The sequence below is a fragment of the Indicator indicator genome, chromosome 31, assembly GCF_027791375.1.
Source record: "Indicator indicator isolate 239-I01 chromosome 31, UM_Iind_1.1, whole genome shotgun sequence".
NCBI classification, from domain to species: Eukaryota; Metazoa; Chordata; class Aves; order Piciformes; family Indicatoridae; genus Indicator; species Indicator indicator.
This window is the reverse complement of record NC_072040.1, coordinates 3778112-3796656: the sequence shown is the minus strand read 5'-3', so window position 1 is coordinate 3796656 and position 18545 is coordinate 3778112. Positions and strand designations below refer to the sequence as shown.

The window sequence follows — 18545 nt, the reverse complement described above, 5'->3', positions numbered from 1 at the left end:
TATTCAAACAGCTGAGTACAAGTAAGTAAATGCTAGTGGGAAAATACTCTCCTGTGTAATCTAACCCCATCTTGTCCCCAGTTTATTTGTTCCAAGCTGCCATTTCTAGACCTGAATCTGTTTTTATTTTGGAATGATACAAAATGTTATTGTTTTGTGTGTGTGACTGAGGAGCCAACCCAGCCTTTGATGTTCTCGTTTCCTGTCGTATGAAGATGTGTTTTGCCCATACTGGTGTAGCAAGCTGTCCCTAATTTCATCTGAATGCTTATCACATGCTTCTGGCAAGCTGTGCTTAGGCAGGGGAGAGTCTGAGGAGCAAGCACGCAGATTGCATGTGAACCAAGTCTTCAAACTTTGTTTTGAGTTTCACCTTTCAAGCAGCGAGCATTGAAGTCGGCCTATTGTTTGAATAACCCTCCTGCAGTTGAGTACCTGAATCTTTCCCCCTTCAGGCTATGTTCATTTGCATTTTATCTCTGCCACTCTTCCACACTTTTATTTCACTCTTGACCCTGTTTCTAGGAGATGTGCGAGTAAGAAGTCGGGCAGGATTTGAAACAGAGAGAAGAGGTTCTCATCCATACATTGATTTCCGTATTTTTCACTGTAAGTATTTAAAAGCAGCTCAATGACAAATAAATAAACAAAGGCTTCCCTCAGTTTTTGAACTCCTCAGCCTCTTAAAATTAAAGCCAGCAGCTTATATAGCAAGGCTGAATTTTTATGCTTCTTAAGAAGAGTTTTTAGTGCTACTTCATCAGCAAAGATGAGGGGAAAAGCTTCACTGCCTGCTCTAGTTGGAGGTGGCCCTGCTGTGACTGCAGGGGGGTTGGACAGGGTGACCTTGGAGGGTCCCTTCCAACCCAGTGCAGTCTGGGAATCTGTAAACTTCTATCTATCTTTAAAAATAGAGTTTAAACTCACTGAATCCCTCTGGAAACGAAGACCCTGAGTGCTGAGTTCTTCCTTGGTGCACACAATCAGGTGAGAAGAACATTTTCCTGCCTGGCCCAGGATGATATTTGAAGACAATTAGATGGCAGTGTTCTTGACCTCATCACCAGCAGTTAACATTACATTCACTCAAGCATGAAGCTAGGACTTAAGTTTTTGGACACAGACAAATCTTAAATAAATCTTGAAGTGTTCTAAGTAAAGAGCAGATTAAATAATTAATTTTCTGTTTAAGGAAACTTTATTTTTTTTCTTCAGAAACGTTATTTTTTTTCCTCAAACATGCTTTTTCTTTGTTAGCAGAAGAATAATTTTGGATAATTTCACTTCGCCCCTTCCCCCCTCCATCTCTATTTCCATAACTAACTCTGTCAGTAGTAGTAATATAAAAGCTTTTGATAACCAACATGCAGCAAAAGTGCAGGGGAGTTAAGCCTTAATTAAATGATGCCAATACTATTTAATGTATTAAATCTCATCAGGTATCTCTACTAAGATTGGATCAGCACAGTCCAAGCATTCTGATTTAGTAAATCTTCTCTCATGGTAACAAGTGTGGTTGTTGTAATTACTTTATGAATAAAAATGAGTGGCAGAAGCTGGTCTGATTAATATTCTGATCTCTAAGTTCCTCTTTAAAAGCAGATGACTGCTTTAAAACTCTTAAACTCTGAGCTTCATTCAAAAGTTAGTGGCATAAAATAGGTGAGAAAACAAAGTCTGAAGAGTTTGCTGAGGTTTTTGATTTTTTTTTTTTTTCAATAGAGGGTGAGAATTCTGTCTCAGGTCCTGATAATTGTATTGAGTGTCATAAAAATCCTCTGTGGCAATAGCATGTGAGTTAGGAATTGCATAATTATATCTTCTTGTAGATGTTTCCATGACATTGCAAGCTCTCCACTCCAAGGCAGCCCTGGTTGGTAGTTGTGTCTTTCCTGATGGCTGTGCACCGGGCAGCCCATGACTAATCAGGAAAAGGCTTTTCACACCCTTTCTTCTTGTTCCTGCTTGTCCAGGCATAGGCACCAACTTCGAGCAACATCAACTGTGGTGTCTGATGACAGCAAAGAATGTTGCTAGGAGGCCCAAAAAATTCTTTGGCTGTAACTTCCCTCTGGAGTCAGCTGCTGGGGCAGCTCTGGGACTTGCTGTGGTAGAGTCACATTTTCTTTTGCAGTTCAGGACTGCTGCTTTGCTTCAGACTCCTGCTCCCTGGTTGGACTTGATGATCTTAAAGGTGGTCTTTTCCAGCCTAGGTGTTTCTATGACTCCATACACTGTGGACTTTGTCAGTGAGTAAGGAATTCTAGTGGGAGGTGTCCCCGCTTGTGGCAGGGGGTTGGAATGAGATGATCTTTAAGGTCCCTTCCAACCCAAACCATTCTGTGAATCAGCCCAGTCTCTCACTGAATCGTGAGATTATCTATTACAGAATTAATTTCATCAGTAAAATGATGGGTTTTAATTGAGTCCAGATCAGTAATACTTTAATTTAAGCAAATGAGTTTTAGTATCCTCCTGCCAGACTGCAGGTGGAGAGCCAGATTTGACCTAACTTTCAGGATATTCTCTCTGTCCTCCAGAAGGATTTTCCTTCACAGAGCTGCATGGCAAAGAAATGTTGGCCCATCTGAGCAGTGAGCAGTGTGTGAGAGGAGCCAGTTTGGGCAAAACCTGCCCTGAAAACGGTCTTTTCTGCAGCTGAGGCAGACCAAATCACATCAAGTGTTGGCTTCCCTCCCATCCACCCCAGCAGTAGTGCATGGACACACTTCATGGTCCTTGTCGAGCTTCACTGTAACTTCTCCTCTCCACTAATTCCCCACCCTGGTTCTAAGTACTTTGCAGTGACCATTGCCTGCCTGTTCTGCTGGGGGCTTCTGTCCTGGCTGTAGCTCACAGTGTTGAAGTCTTATTGCTATATTGTGTTTTGTGCTTGGCTAACTTCCAGTGTCCAATGTCCTTTTCGGTGTCAGTCATGTCTTGTGAAGAAGTTGAATGTCTTTCAGGAAGTCCAGCTCACAATCTGCTGACCACCTCTCTTTTCCCACCAGTTTAACCCAATACTTTATTGGTAGGTTTGAAGAGGACTGAATTTTAAATGCATGATCTTCAGGAAACTGCTGGGTTTGTGGTCTTGGGGTTATTTTTCTAGTATTTTTTAATCACCTCTGTTTCCTGGCATTCACCTTCAACTAGAGTTACCAAAGTAAAGTTTGTAGAGCAGATTTAGATTGGATGCTGGGAACAAGTTCTAGTTAGGAACAAGAACCATGAGGGTGCTGCAACACTCCAACAGGTTGCTCAGGGAGGGGGTTGAGGATTTGAGCAAGATGCTCTAGTGCAGGATGTCCCTGCTGACTGCAGTGGGGTTGGACTAAGGACCTTTGGAGGTCCCTTCCAGTCCAACCCAACCTCTTCTATGAATCTATGGCACTATTTCAGTCTGTAAGACTCTTCAGGAAAGGAATTCTCTGGTGATGTCCAGCAGGGCATCACCTCCTTAAGTGCAACTCCTGGAGCCTCCTTCAGACTCACCTGGCCCTTATGGTCCTGGGCAAGCTGCCATGGCTGACCCTGCTTTAGCAGGGGAGTTGGACTGGATGATCCCCAGAGGTCCCTTCCAATCTCCCCCATCCTGTGATCAAGAAGAAGCCACAGTAGAGTTTTTCCTAGTTGTGGTACTGGCAGAGCTTCTTGAAGGTGAAGTGGTTTGGATTCCTCTCAGTCAGAAGACACATTGCTTGTTAAAATGAGGCTTTAGTTTTCATCTCTTGCTTTTCTGAATGGTTTGATCAGAATAAAGCTGCTGCTGGAATGCTTCTGGGTCCCTCTAGTGGTGTGAAGTGCTGGGGAATGCCTTCAGTTCGGGCAGAAATAGCTCTTTATTGAGAAATGTGGGGAGAGCTGGCCTGTTAGAATGAGCATTTCTGCCCAGTGTGTGCATCTCCAGGTGCTGGGAACTGCCAGCAGCCTGGTGGTAGTATCTGCTGTGTACAAATGATCAGCTGGGTTTGATCTGGGCAAAATGTGAGGGCTGAGTTCTCTGGAAAGAAGAGATTTCCTGGAATTTCAAGGGAAAAGCCCTCCTCTGGTGAACTCACACACAGCAGACCTCAGCTTCCACCTTCACACAACATCCATCCTCTCCAATATGTCTTTTAATTCCTTTTTCTGCTAGTGGCAGCCCTACCTGAGGTCCTCAGCTAACTCTTCCTCTTGGTAATCCCAAAGTTCAATGATTTTTAGCATGGATTATTTCCTGTTTCCCTTTTGGGCTGTAGCAGGGAAGACCTGGAGGCAGAGTTCTTATGCCTTGTCTTGACCAGGACCCCAGCCAAGGCTTTGGGGCTTTATCACTGTATTAAAAGCAATTTGAAGCATATTGTTGGGATTTAAGGTTTCTATGAATAAAAAATTAACCCAAACCATAAACAAGTTGTCCCTCTTCCCCTTGGTGCCTGTCTTTGCTATACTAAAGATGCAAAGATGCTGTGTGTCATCAGTAGGTTATGATTTTTTGGTTGTCATTTGTCTTTGCTCTACTTATTTTGTATTTTTATTTCAGCATGAGGAAAAAGAAATCATTAATATCCCTCTAAAATGTGAGGATTATTTTTTCAGGTTTTCACAAAGTACAACACACTTCAGATTGGGAGTGGGAAGAGAGATTAAAATAAGTGTCTTGGAAAACATAAAATCTGTTGCATGAAGACAACTTGAATTATTTTTTCTTGCTGTCTTTGCAGAACATCAGCAAAATAACTGAGGTTAGTGAACAGAATTGGTCCTTTATTTTAGAGAGGCATTTTTTAGCACACCAGCAGCTTAGTTAGGATGCTTAGAAACAAGAATAGCATCATTTAATGAAAAAAAACCAAAGCAAACAACTTGGAAGTAAAAAATACTTTGGGTGCTGTTTAAGTAGGGGACAAAGAGTTAAAGGAAGAAGGGTGGCCCAGGGGAGCTGCTTTTGACCAGGCACAGAAGCTGCAGTTCCAATCCTGTGGTTCCTTGCATGGAAGATGCTTCTGAGGGCTGTAGCTTCTCTACCATGCCCAGCCTCCTGCCCTGGCTCTGGTGCTGATTCAGTTCTCCAGACTTTCCACGTCCTGTACATTTATGTAGTGTCTAATTTGTCCTTTAAACTGCCCTTACCTCTTGCTCAAATGGTCACTGTTGAATCCTGCAGGGGTGTTTGGCACACTGAAGGCTCCAAATGACACAGGGCATGTTTTGCAGTCTGCTTGTTCTTGAGCAGCTGTAACCTCCTCTGCACCTCCTCCTTCCCATGATGAGCTTGTTACTCAACCTGGCTCTCAAACGAGCATCTGGTGACTGGGGATGGCAGAGGGCAGGCTGGCACTCCCTAATTAATCATGCCTGTAAAGAGGAGCTTCCTGCCTGTGCCAGGAGGGAAACACCAACTTCCCACTGCACAACCGAGTCGTTCCCTTGAGCAGCCCATCCCATGAGCTTTGGTCTGCCAGGGCTGGGAAGTGGTTGGGTTTTGTCTCCTTTATGCCAAGTTGTCTGAGAGGAAAAGGAAACTGCAGCCATGGATGCTGTCAGTGTTCCTGCAGCTGAGGAACCTCTCTCTCCTGCTCCCTTCCCCTCCTTTCCTTGAAAGCCACCCATTTTCTTTTGAATTTAATCAGCTGTCAAACCTCCACAGCTGACTCACCTATTCTGAACTGTCTTGTTGGCAAATGTTTAGCTGTTAACGAGAGCAATTTGCTTTTTGGACTGCTGTAGTCCCCCTGAATGGTGTTCTGGAGCTGCAGAAAGCTGGTAGGGCTCAAAATCTTTTCTCATGGGCAACTTGTTCCTGTCATTGCAGATTAAATGCAAGGGCCTTTGGTCAACCCGTGGTTGCTTAACCATGTGTTTCATTGCTCCCTGCTCTGTGTTCTGCAGGCTGGCAGTGCTCAGGCAGTCTCCTCACCTTAACCAGAGTGCTTAGAAAGGCTGGGAGAGGGGCAGAGTGTGACAGTGTCTTTATTGCCCTGCTGTGAGTGTGTGGATGTGGCTTTGTAAGCAGCTTTATCACCTGCTTCCAGAGCTGGGGTATGGCCTGAATGTGATCACTTGAAGGTGATTTTTTTTACCTGTGAAGTTCCCTGTGAGCCCTAGGGAGCTGGTGGGAGCTCCAGCCCCTTACTCCAGTGTTTTGTGGACTTGTGTCAGTTGCATCTCTGCTAGCACAGGCTGGGTGTGTGTGTGTGAAATGCTGCTGCCTTTCCTTAGATACTGGCTTGTTGTGCATTGCCAGGGCTGTCCAGAGGGCTTTGATTAGTGGAGGTTGGAAATTAATGGACTAATGAGCTGATGGAGAACATAAAGTGCATTAGGACATCTGCAGGGGGAAGAATTGATGTGGATAAAGACTTAGAGAGAATGAAACTGCTTCTGCCAGAAGGCAGGTCTTGAATTGAGGTTGTTATAATGCCAAGCCTCCCTTTTCTCTTTCCCTTTGCCCCTTCTTTTCCTTTTCCCTTCCCCTTCTCCCCTCCTTTTCCCTTCTCCAAATCATTTTGGGTAGCATTGGGAGTTTCAAGATTATTGACTGTTTATGCAAAACTGTTTCTGAACCGCTCCAGGCATCAGGTGGGATCAAGCTTAAGCCAGCATCACTTGTTGGAACTAACCAGAAAGTGAAGTCTTTGGATTGGGAAAGAGGGTAAAAGATTCACTGTGCTGGGAAAGGGAAATGGAGGTGCTGTGAGTTGATGTGGTGCTTGTTTGGCAGAGGAGAGGTTGGAGCAGACTTGTCTGCAGAAGCACCCAAATCACTTGACTCTGGTTAAAACTTTGCCAGCCAAGGGAATTTCTGAGCTCTGAAATCTGTGTCAAAGCTCCTGGATCAGCAGGCAGTGGCTGGCACTGAGGTATGAGAGCAGAGGAGCTTTGCTGGGGATGTGTGTGGCCATCAGGAGCTGTCTGCAGGGATGGGTGTTTGTACCCAACTCCCCTAACGTTTCTGACCTTTCAGTGCCAGAGTTCCTCAAACAGCTGCGATTCAGCTCTTTGGATGCTTGTTTCTCCTCACAGGGTGCTGACACAGACCACTTCCATCTCTCTAAGGAAAGCTCTGTCACTGGTGGCTGGCACTGCCGCACAGCCCCTGCGCTGCACTGAACACCAGCAGCAGGCTGGACTCCAGCCCATCCCAGCAGCCAGCCTCCCTGCCCAGCCCTCTCTTTGGTGCAGGCTTTTTGAGAGTGTTTGATTTTCTTGGTTTCCTTTGTAGCAAATTCTGAAATCGAGGTGTCTGTGTCTGCGAGAAATGTGAGACGCTTGCTTAGCTTCCAGAGGTACCTGAGATCTTCCCGTTTTTTCCGTGGTATCACTGTTCCAAACTCATCAAACATTTTAGATGATGATTATAACGGACAAGCAAAGGTTGGTTGCTTGATTTTTGTTGTTTTAATTTGTTTGTTTGTTTGTTTGTTTTATTCCTTTTAAAAATCTGTTTGGATGTTTGCTAGCCTGTAACTCCTGCTGACAGTGCAGCCAAGTGTAGGGTTTGATCTGTGTGGATGAAGTTCATTTATTTGTGTCTGTAAATCACAGACTGCTCTTTCCAGGGAGGGTTGGGAGACACTGCAACAGGTTGCCCAGGGAGATTGTGGGTGCCCCCTCCCTGCAGGTGTTCAAAGCCAGGCTGGATGAGGCCTTGAGCAGCCTGGGCTGGTGGGAGATGTCCCTGCCCATGGCAGAGGGTTGGAACTGGATGATCCTCAAGGTCCCTTCCAGCCCAACCCAGATTAGAGCTGTTCTGTGATTCCTCATGAGCAGTCAAGTGCTGGCTCAGTTGGCTGGGCAGTCAAAAGTCAGTTTCTCAATGAGATGAAAAGCTTGGCTTCTATGTCCACTAGAAGATCCAGGTGTTACTTCTCATCAGATCCAGGTGTTACTTCTCATCAAGGGAAAGAAAGAAATCAGCCAAGGTGAAAGACTGCAGCAAGCTGAATTGACTGGCTCACTGCAGAAGCTAAGGTGAAAGAGGCTGAAGGCAGAGTTGTCCTGTTATAACCTCAGTCTTGGAAACTGTCTGATTTCCTTTAGGGCTGAAAGGTGAAGGGAGAATCTGCAGCCAGTCTGACAGGGCACTGCTTGCCTTTTAATCTGTAACATGGAGTTGAGAGTGTTTCAGTTCTCAAACTTCATTCTTCTCTTAGTGCCACTTATTTTGTGTGTAGAAATGCTCAGACTTGCCTTTGTCTCTGAAATCTAAAATACTCTTTTGGGCTATGGGAAGAGAGGTACTGAGGGGAAAATGACAGCTTTGTCTTTTCTTTCAGTGCATGCTGGAGAAGGTTGGAAATTGGAATTTTGATATTTTTCTTTTTGATAGACTGACAAATGGTGAGTTTGCTTTGCTATTTCATTTGTGCTTTATGTCTTAACATAAAAAACTCTTGCTCTTATGTTGCAGTATGTGATTGCTTGACTCACACACACATTTTAATCAGGCAGCACTTGGTGATTTAATAGTTGTGAATCTAAATCCTAACCTGCCTGGTCACTCTTAAAATCCTGCTAAAATCCTGTCTGAGTCACCTGCAGTGCTGTGTCCAGCTCTGGAGCCCCCAGCACAGGAAGGACATGGACCTGATGGAGCAGGTCTAGAGCAGGCCACAAAGATGATCATGGGGCTGGAGCATCTCTGCTGCAAGGACAGGCTGAGGGAGCTGGGAGTGTTCAGCCTGGAGGAGAGAAGGCTCCAGGGAGACCTTAGAGCAGCATTCCAGTACCTGAAGGGGCTACAAGAAGGCTGCAGAGGGACTGTTCCCAAAGGCCTGCAGGGACAGGATGAGAGGCAATGGTTTGAAGTGAGAGCAGAGCAGATTGAGATTGGATGTGAGGAACAAGTTCTGCACCATGAGGCTGCTGGAACACTGCAACAGGTTGCCCAGGGAGGGAGTTGAGGCTCCATCCTTGGAGATCTTCAAGGTGATGCTGGACAAAGCTCTGAGCAAGCTGCTCTAGTGGAGGATGACCCTGCTGACTGCAGGGGGGGTGGACTGGATGATCTTTTGAGGTCCCTTCCAAACCAGACCATTCTGTGAGTCTCTCTAATGAGCCACAACTGAGTGGTCTGTCTCTAGTCAGCAGCAGGCACATTAAGCAAGCAAACCTTCACAGGTTCCTCTGTTTCTCTTGTGCCTTGGAGTTTGACCACTGCAGGTGACTATGACATTTCTAGCTGGGAGCAGGGGAAGGATGTTGTAAGCTTCTCATAGTGCACATTTCCTACAGAAACTGGAAATGTCCTGGGTGAAACAAGGAGCAGTTGGGCCAGGCAGCTGATGAAGTGAGACAGCTGGCACGTGCCCAGTGCACACTGAGCAATAGCAGTGGCAGTTTCCTCCTCACCTCAGCATTTTGTTACTCAGTTTGAAGCTGCATGGCTGCCTGTGAGGTCTTGCACCCTGCTGTGGATGAGGCCGAGTCCCACTGAGCAGTTTGCCCATTGAAGCTGTGGCTTTGTCGTGTCCAGTCCCATCCTCCTCCTCCCAGCTGAATGCTTCATGCGTTCTGCTGATGCCTTCTAGAGGAGAGAGCTCCTGGAGCCTTCTCCTGCCCTGAGTTGTCAGTGTTGCCCCTGACCATTTGCTTGTGTAGTGTCTGTGAGCACTTTGTAATGCATTTGAGAGTCACTGCTTCCCTGGCTGCCAAGGAATTGAGTGTTTTCATCTCCTTTTTAGGCAACAGTCTAGTCAGCTTGACCTTTCATCTGTTTAATCTTCATGGACTAATCGAACACTTCCAGTTAGATACGATGAAACTCCGTCGATTTTTGGGTAAGTACAACTTTTGATTACAATGACTCTTGCTGTTTATCCCCAGTTTTTTGTATCCCTTCTCTTTTCAATGCTGGGCCAAGCTGAGCAAGAAGTTTTGGAGAGAGCTGATGCACTCCAGGTGGTGCTTTAAATGATGCTGATTGAGACACTCTCAAAGTTTGCAGGAGTGTGGAAATATCTGCATTAAATCCAAGAATTAACCATGTCCCTACTACAAGGTGCTAACCATGTCCATGCTACGAGGTGTTAACCCTGTAGTAGTTTCCTAGCAGCTGTTGAGTTGTATTTATTGAATCTCAGTGGCTGGGAATGGTTGTGACCTTGGGACTGGGGAAGCCTGGGCAGTTCCTTTCTCCCTCTAGAGTTCTGGTTCTGTTTGAAGCTGAGTTCCTGAGGTTTGTGCTGGTTTCCTGGCTGTGCTGAAGCTTGGCCAGGTTTCAGGTTTTCACTCCCCTTTTTGTTTTCATCATTTCCATTCTCTCTCACCTTGAACCACTTTCAACTCTGCCTCCTTTCACATTGTTTCAAAGTGGACTCAATTCCTTCCAGCTCCCAAAAGGTCAATCAGCTGCCCTTCAGGACTGATACAGTGGCAGGTGAAGAAAATGATTCTAGAAGTCTGCTCTTAGGCTACTTCAAGGTACATATAGGTGAAGAGGGGCAGGAGAAGCACTTCTGTGACAGGAGAGCAGCCCCTAATCCCTCTGACCCTGTCTGGTTTTCAGGCATGATAGGAAGTCATCCTGAGGCTTTGTAAATGGCATCATCTTCATGCTGTGCTCAGGTCCCTCAGGCAGGCTGGATGATGGGATGGGAGGGAATGGATTGAAGCTTGAGGAGGCCAGATTTAGGCTGGAGATTAGGAAGAGATTCTTCACAGTAAGGGTGACACTGGAACAGGTTGCCCAGGGAGGCTGTGGATTCCCCAACCCTGGAGGTGTTCAAGGCCAGGCTGGATGAGGCCTTGAGCAAGCTGGGCTGGTGGGAGGTGTCCCTGTCCATGGCAGGGGGTTGGCACTGGATGAGCTTCAAGGTCCCTTCCAACCCAACCCATTCTGTGAATCCATGATCAAAGAGAGCCTTTCCAGGCAAGTTCTCCAAGGCAGAATATCTCAGATTCTGTTGATTTGCAGTTGTTTCATCTGCTCTGAGATGAGCTCTCCTCTCCTTGATTTCCTTTAGAAAAAGCTGTTTCTTCCCACATAACCTTCTACCCTTGCCTGGTGCTTCAGTTATTGACTTGCACACTTCTGTGGGGATGTTTCTGTGCCTAGCAGGGACACATCCAACGTTGCTGTGTTACTGAAGTGTGGATATTTGTTGTTTCCCTCCAGTTATGGTTCAAGAAGATTATCACAGTCAGAACCCCTATCACAATGCAGTCCATGCTGCTGATGTGACTCAGGCCATGCACTGTTACTTAAAAGAGCCCAAGGTAAGGGGATGTTCTCACCTCCTCACCAGGGGTGTGTGTACAGCTGGTTTGTGTGCATCTTCTTACTGCAGGCTTTATTACAACCAACCCAACCCCCAACAGAACCCCCTCTGGAGCACACAAAGACAGGGAGGTCCTCTGCATGTTGCTGAGGCCTTGGGTTCACACTTAGTAGTGGCTGATGGTGAACTTGTCCCCCAGGAAACATCTCTGTCCTGCAAGAGTGGTCAGACACTGGGACAGGCTGCCCAGGGAGGTGGTGGAGTCCCATCTCTGGGGGTGTTCAGGAAGTGTGTGCCCATGGCACTGGGGACATGGTAGTGGTGTTGGGCTGATGGTTGGACTGGATGACCTTAGAGGCGTTTTTCCAACCCAAACAGTTCTCTGATTCTGTGACCTTGGTGCAGATCATCCCCAGTCTGGCATTCCCTGAGGGGCACAGCTCTGCGTTCTGCTCTGAGGTGAAGAAAAGAAGTTCTGGCTCCTTGGGTGCTTTCCAGGCTCTGGTTGGGAAATGGGGAGCTCATTACCAGCCAGAAAGTAGCATTTTGTGTGCCAGCACCTTTTGAGGCCAAACATTCCCACTCAGGAAGAACAATCCTCAAAACACTCTGTCAATTCTGTACCTTTTGGGGGGAGACACTATCAGAAGTCAGTGGAATATTGGTTTGAATTGATTAAAAGTGCCTCTGAGCTGCTGGTGGCTGTTAATCACTAAAACAGAGCCACCCAGCCCTTCTTTGAGGGCACTCTGGCATTGCTAACAGGATGTTTGATGTTCTCTTCCAGCTTTCCAGATCTTTAACCCCATGGGATGTCCTGCTCAGTTTAATAGCAGCTGCCACACATGATTTGGATCACCCAGGTGTTAACCAACCCTTCCTAATTAAAACAAACCATTACTTAGCAACTTTATATAAGGTAAGGCCAAAAGGGGGTTGGTCTGTGAAAGGCAGGTTGGGAGAATGCCTGAGGAGTAGGGAAAAGGGGTTTGGGTTGTGGTGTGTTTAGCCTGAGGGAGGTTTGAATCCAGGCATTGTTCCCATGCCACTGGGGTACCAAAAACCTGTGAGCTAACATAGTGTTCAGGGGCTGGGAAGGGAAAGAAGGAAACCAGCATCCCCAAGCCCCAGTGAACCTGTCTGGTGCTGCTCTGGCTGTGCAGCTCTGCAGCTTCAGTCCTTGCCTGCTGCCTCTAACCCCCTTTCCTTTGGCAGAATACCTCAGTACTGGAGAACCATCACTGGAGATCAGCAGTGGGCTTGCTGAGAGAGTCTGGTTTATTTGCACACATGTCCTTGGAGAACAGGTATGGCTCCAGGGGTGAGCAAGCTGGGCTGGGGCAGCCTCACACAGCCAGCAGCTCTGACTCCAAGTTGGAGATCCTGATCTTTTTTAAGGGTTCCTGGGTGCCACAGTGTTGAGGTAGAGGCAGTTCCTGGGGCAGTGTGATATTTGGAAAGTAACCTTTACTGCAGCTGCATCCATCCAGTCAGGTTCCTGCTCAGGTCAAACTTGGCAGATGGATCTTCTGCCACCACAGCTGCAGGTTAAAATAGATCCTCCTCACCTCATGCTGCAAGAAATAAACGTTAAACAGTTGTAAAGGGGGAAAAAAAAGGGGGAGAGGGGAAAGCTGAAAACTGTTCCTGTCATCCAGAGAGCTGCCAGTAAAATGTCCTCAGGAGCTCTGGGCTGGGCGTCCTCAGAGCTCTGGGCTGGGCGTCCTCAGGAGCTCTGGGCTGGGCGTCCTCAGGAGCCCTGGGCTGGGTGTCTTCAGAGCTCTGGGCTGGGTGTCTTCAGAGCTCTGGGCTGGGTGTCTTCAGAGCTCTGGGCTGGGTGTCTTCAGAGCTCTGGGCTGGGCGTCTTCAGAGCTCTGGGCTGGGCGTCTTCAGAGCTCTGGGCTGGGCGTCTTCAGAGCTCTGGGCTGGGTGTCCTCAGAGCTCTGAGCTGGGCGTCCTCAGGAGCCCTGCGCTGGGCGTCTTCAGAGCTCTGGGCTGGGTGTCTTCAGAGCTCTGGGCTGGGCGTCCTCAGGAGCTCTGGGCTGGGCGTCTTCAGAGCTCTGGGCTGGGCGTCTTCAGAGCTCTGGGCTGGGCGTCCTCAGAGCTCTGGGCTGGGCGTCCTCAGGAGCTCTGGGCTGGGCGTCCTCAGAGCTCTGGGCTGGGCGTCCTCAGAGCTCTGGGCTGGGCATCCTCAGAGCTCTGGGCTGGGCGTCCTCAGAGCTCTGGGCTGGGCGTCCTCAGGAGCTCTGGGCTGGGCGTCCTCAGGAGCTCTGGGCTGGGCGTCCTCAGAGCTCTGGGCTGGGTGTCCTCAGAGCTCTGGGCTGGGCGTCCTCAGGAGCTCTGGGCTGGGTGTCTTCAGAGCTCTGGGCTGGGTGTCTTCAGAGCTCTGGGCTGGGTGTCTTCAGAGCTCTGGGCTGGGTGTCTTCAGAGCTCTGGGCTGGGCATCCTCAGGAGCTCTGGGCTGGGCGTCCTCAGGAGCTCTGGGCTGGGTGTCTTCAGAGCTCTGGGCTGGGCGTCTTCAGAGCTCTGGGCTGGGCGTCTTCAGAGCTCTGGGCTGGGCGTCCTCAGAGCTCTGGGCTGGGTGTCTTCAGAGCTCTGGGCTGGGCGTCCTCAGAGCTCTGGGCTGGGTGTCTTCAGAGCTCTGGGCTGGGTGTCTTCAGAGCTCTGGGCTGGGCGTCCTCAGGAGCTCTGGGCTGGGCGTCCTCAGAGCTCTGGGCTGGGCGTCCTCAGAGCTCTGGGCTGGGCGTCCTCAGAGCTCTGGGCTGGGTGTCCTCAGAGCTCTGGGCTGGGTGTCCTCAGAGCTCTGGGCTGGGCGTCCTCAGGAGCTCTGGGCTGGGTGTCTTCAGAGCTCTGGGCTGGGTGTCTTCAGAGCTCTGGGCTGGGTGTCTTCAGAGCTCTGGGCTGGGTGTCTTCAGAGCTCTGGGCTGGGCATCCTCAGGAGCTCTGGGCTGGGCGTCCTCAGGAGCTCTGGGCTGGGTGTCTTCAGAGCTCTGGGCTGGGTGTCTTCAGAGCTCTGGGCTGGGCGTCCTCAGAGCTCTGGGCTGGGTGTCTTCAGAGCTCTGGGCTGGGTGTCTTCAGAGCTCTGGGCTGGGCGTCCTCAGGAGCTCTGGGCTGGGCGTCTTCAGAGCTCTGGGCTGGGTGTCTTCAGAGCTCTGGGCTGGGCGTCCTCAGAGCTCTGGGCTGGGCGTCCTCAGAGCTCTGGGCTGGGCGTCCTCAGGAGCTCTGGGCTGGGCGTCCTCAGGAGCTCTGGGCTGGGCGTCCTCAGGAGCTCTGGGCTGGGCGTCCTCAGGAGCTCTGGGCTGGGCGTCTTCAGAGCTCTGGGCTGGGCGTCTTCAGAGCTCTGGGCTGGGCGTCTTCAGAGCTCTGAGCTGGGTGTCTTCAGAGCTCTGGGCTGGGTGTCCTCAGGAGCTCTGAGCTGGGTGTCTTCAGAGCTCTGGGCTGGGCGTCCTCAGGAGCTCTGGGCTGGGCGTCCTCAGGAGCTCTGGGCTGGGCGTCCTCAGAGCTCTGGGCTGGGCGTCCTCAGAGCTCTGGGCTGGGCGTCTTCAGAGCTCTGGGCTGGGCGTCTTCAGAGCTCTGAGCTGGGTGTCTTCAGAGCTCTGGGCTGGGCGTCTTCAGAGCTCTGGGCTGGGCGTCTTCAGAGCTCTGGGCTGGGCGTCCTCAGAGCTCTGGGCTGGGCGTCTTCAGAGCTCTGGGCTGGGCGTCTTCAGAGCTCTGAGCTGGGTGTCTTCAGAGCTCTGGGCTGGGCGTCCTCAGGAGCTCTGAGCTGGGTGTCTTCAGAGCTCTGGGCTGGGCGTCCTCAGGAGCTCTGGGCTGGGCGTCCTCAGGAGCTCTGGGCTGGGTGTCTTCAGAGCTCTGGGCTGGGTGTCTTCAGAGCTCTGGGCTGGGTGTCTTCAGAGCTCTGGGCTGGGTGTCTTCAGAGCTCTGGGCTGGGTGTCTTCAGAGCTCTGGGCTGGGTGTCTTCAGAGCTCTGGGCTGGGTGTCTTCAGAGCTCTGGGCTGGGTGTCTTCAGAGCTCTGGGCTGGGTGTCTTCAGAGCTCTGGGCTGGGTGTCTTCAGAGCTCTGGGCTGGGTGTCTTCAGAGCTCTGGGCTGGGTGTCTTCAGAGCTCTGGGCTGGGTGTCTTCAGAGCTCTGGGCTGGGTGTCTTCAGAGCTCTGGGCTGGGTGTCTTCAGAGCTCTGGGCTGGGCGTCCTCAGGAGCTCTGAGCTGGGCGTCCTCAGGAGCTCTGGGCTGGGTGTCTTCAGAGCTCTGGGCTGGGTGTCTTCAGAGCTCTGGGCTGGGTGTCTTCAGAGCTCTGGGCTGGGCGTCCTCAGGAGCCCTGAGCTGGGTGTCTTCAGAGCTCTGGGCTGGGCGTCCTCAGGAGCTCTGGGCTGGGTGTCCTCAGGAGCTCTGAGCTGGGTGTCTTCAGAGCTCTGGGCTGGGCGTCCTCAGGAGCTCTGGGCTGGGCGTCCTCAGGAGCTCTGGGCTGGGCGTCCTCAGGAGCTCTGGGCTGGGCGTCCTCAGACCTCTGGGCTGGGCATCCTCAGAGCTCTGTTGTAGGAAGTGTTCAGAGGGCAGAGGCAGAGCCCAGTGCAAACACAGACACTGAAGCTCCTGATTTCTATTTGCCATGAGTCTGAGCAGTGTGGGGCTGGCTGCTGGTGTGGTTTGTTCTGCTTTCTGAGTGTTTGCTGTCCCTGATTGCAGGCAGCTGATGGAAAGCCAGATAGGAGATCTGATTCTTGCCACTGACATCAGCCAGCAGAATGAGTACTTGTCCATGTTTCGATCCCACCTGGACAGAGGAGACCTATGCTTGGAGAATGCCAACCACCGACACTTCATCCTCCAGGTGACCTGGGTGCAAGCAGCACTTGAGAGTTCCAAGCCCCTCCCTTGCCGTGCTGGGCACTCCTGCCAGCCCACAGCTGGCTCTACTGGGGGCACAGCTGCTATGACACTGCTCTGTTGCCTTCCTAGATGGCTCTGAAGTGTGCTGATATCTGCAACCCCTGCCGGACATGGGAGCTGAGCAAGCAGTGGAGTGAAAAAGTAACAGAGGAGTTCTTCCATCAAGGCAAGTGAGAGGAGCAGGACCTGATGGTGCCTCCTGTGCTGGGGAGAGAGAGACCTTGACTCACTGCTGGGCTCTGTCTTCGGGCCTGGCAGATTTACAGTGCCCTTGGGGATTTTTCCTTTTAACCTTCATGGGTTCTACTTAGAAGAGGTTGATGCAGCTGAAACCCAATCAGGCTGCTTAGAATCAGGACCTGGATGGGCTGGTTCAGGGAGAGCCTTCAGCCTGAAGGGCGCTCCAGGTGCACACTTGAGCTCACTGAGCATTTATGGAGTGGTATCAGTGAATTATGAGACCCCTTCATCAGGAGTCTTCCATGCTGAAGCAGCTGTGGGGGCTGTTGGTGAGCAGGGGAGAGCTGAGCAGGGGGGTTTGGTTACCATGCAGTTAAGGCTGCTGCTGTGAGCAGTCCATAAAGCTTCTAACTGACACAGAGAGGATTTTCTCCAGGATTAGTAAATTGGTTTAATAATAAACCAAAATGTGCTGCTCCTTTCCCAGGGCTGGTTCAGCTGGCCTGAGACCTGCTCCTTTGGTGCTATCAGTGGGGAGCAGGCTCCTTTGTTGGTGCTGACCCTGTGAGGCTGCTTCTGAGGTCAAATACTGGAGATGCTGGAACAGGTTGCCCAGGGAGGTGATGGAGGCTCCATCCTTGGAGACATTCAAGGTCAAACTTGATGGAGCTCTGAGCAACCTGATAGTCAGAGGCATCCCTGCTGGCTGCAGGAGGGGTGGACAAAATGCCCTTTGAGGGCCCCTTCCACCTAGAATGCACTCTGTGAATCTGTGACCAAGGTGATGGGGAAGCAGCAGCCAAGTGGCTGTGGAGAGGAGGGTCTGAAGGCCAGGCTCTCCCCTTCCACATTGCTCAGGGGCACTTTGTCATTTCTGCAGCAGCCTAGGAAGGGTTAATCCTTCAGGGTCCTGGGATCTGGTGGCTTTTTTTTTCATTGCTATCTAATGAACAATGCAAAGCCCTGCCGGTGTCATGACAGACCTGCTTGGGGAGATCAGTCAAAGCATTCAGCCAGCTGCAAGGGACCATCCCAGTGAAGCAGCCTGCACATCTCCCCTCTGGTGGTGTCTGATGGCCCCCTTAGGGCCTGGACTGGCTGAGCTAACAGCTGCCAACTCTGTTTCCTCAGGAGACATCGAAAAAAAATACCACTTGGGTGTGAGTCCTCTCTGCGACCGGCAGACGGAAACCATCGCCAACATCCAGATCGGTAACGCCGCTGGCGCTCTGCCCCGGCTTGCTGGTGGGCAGGCTGCACAGGGAGGGCTGGAGGTGCTCCAGTAACCATGGCCATGGCACCTGGGGACTGATGGCCATGGTGGTGTGGGGGTGTTGGTTGCACTGGATCATCTTGGAGGGGTTTTCCAACCCCGACAATTCTGATCCCCTAAAATCTGCAGTGGATTTTCCCCCAGTTAGCTCTGATGCCTTGTTTTACGTTTTTGCTACTTTTTTTGCATCAAAGACTTCATTTGAGTGGTTTGGGGCTGTGGTCTCCCTTGGCTGGGGGCTGTGGTCTCCCTTGGCTGGGGGCTGTGGTCTCCCTTGGCTGGGGGCTGTGGTCTCCCTTGGCTGGGGGCTGTGGTCTCCCTTGGTTTGGGCGGCTGGGGGCTGTGTTCTCAGCTGGCTGTGTCTGTGCTGTCCTTTGCAGGCTTCATGACGTACCTGGTGGAGCCCCTCTTCGGGGAGTGGGCACGCTTCTCCAACACGAGGCTCTCTCAGACCATGCTGGGCCACCTGGGACTCAACAAGGCCAGCTGGAAGGGGGTGCAGCGGGAGCAGGCTGCTGGTGCTGGTGGTGGTGATGACGTGGACCCTGCCTTCGAGGAGATGGACTCAGACTTATTACCTCAGGAACCTCGATTGTCCTGACCTCAACCTTCATGACAAAACTGCCTCTTCCCTTGGTATCTGCAGGGTTGGATGACAGGAGCCACTCCCCAGCCCCAGGTTTTGGTCCGAAGTGATGCCAGCATTATTTATTTCCAGCTTTCCTTTTGACTCAGCCCATCTGACCCCTTGCCAGACCAGAACCCAGAGCAATACCCGGCTGGATTGCGTTCGGAACCTCCAATATGCAAAGCACAGCAGGGACTGAGCCGTGGAGGAGCAGTGCCAGAGCCTCATCCTGCCTCATGGCTTCCTTCTTTTTCCTTGTTTTCGTTTGGAGAAAAAAAAAAAGAAAAAAAAAAGGGTCTTCAAAATCCAAGATTTGGATTGTTCCACTTCCCTGGGATTCAGTGAGACCTGTTGACAGCAGACCCCTTGCCTT

General features: G+C 50.6%; 1 protein-coding gene across 2 annotated transcripts in view; it reads left to right on the top strand.

Moving 5' to 3' along the window:
- The window catches only part of PDE7A (phosphodiesterase 7A), a 52643-nt gene extending 34498 nt beyond the window's left edge, over positions 1-18145 (top strand). For both annotated transcript variants that reach the window (XM_054394783.1, XM_054394784.1), the window contains exons 3-13: positions 526-609; positions 7208-7359; positions 8262-8325; positions 9669-9764; positions 11102-11202; positions 11992-12123; positions 12420-12511; positions 15888-16032; positions 16161-16257; positions 17403-17483; positions 17925-18145. In XM_054394783.1, the coding sequence (XP_054250758.1) occupies positions 526-609; positions 7208-7359; positions 8262-8325; positions 9669-9764; positions 11102-11202; positions 11992-12123; positions 12420-12511; positions 15888-16032; positions 16161-16257; positions 17403-17483; positions 17925-18145 (1265 nt within the window). The remainder of the gene's footprint in view (positions 1-525; positions 610-7207; positions 7360-8261; positions 8326-9668; positions 9765-11101; positions 11203-11991; positions 12124-12419; positions 12512-15887; positions 16033-16160; positions 16258-17402; positions 17484-17924) is intronic.
- The last annotated feature ends 400 nt before the right edge of the window (positions 18146-18545 follow it).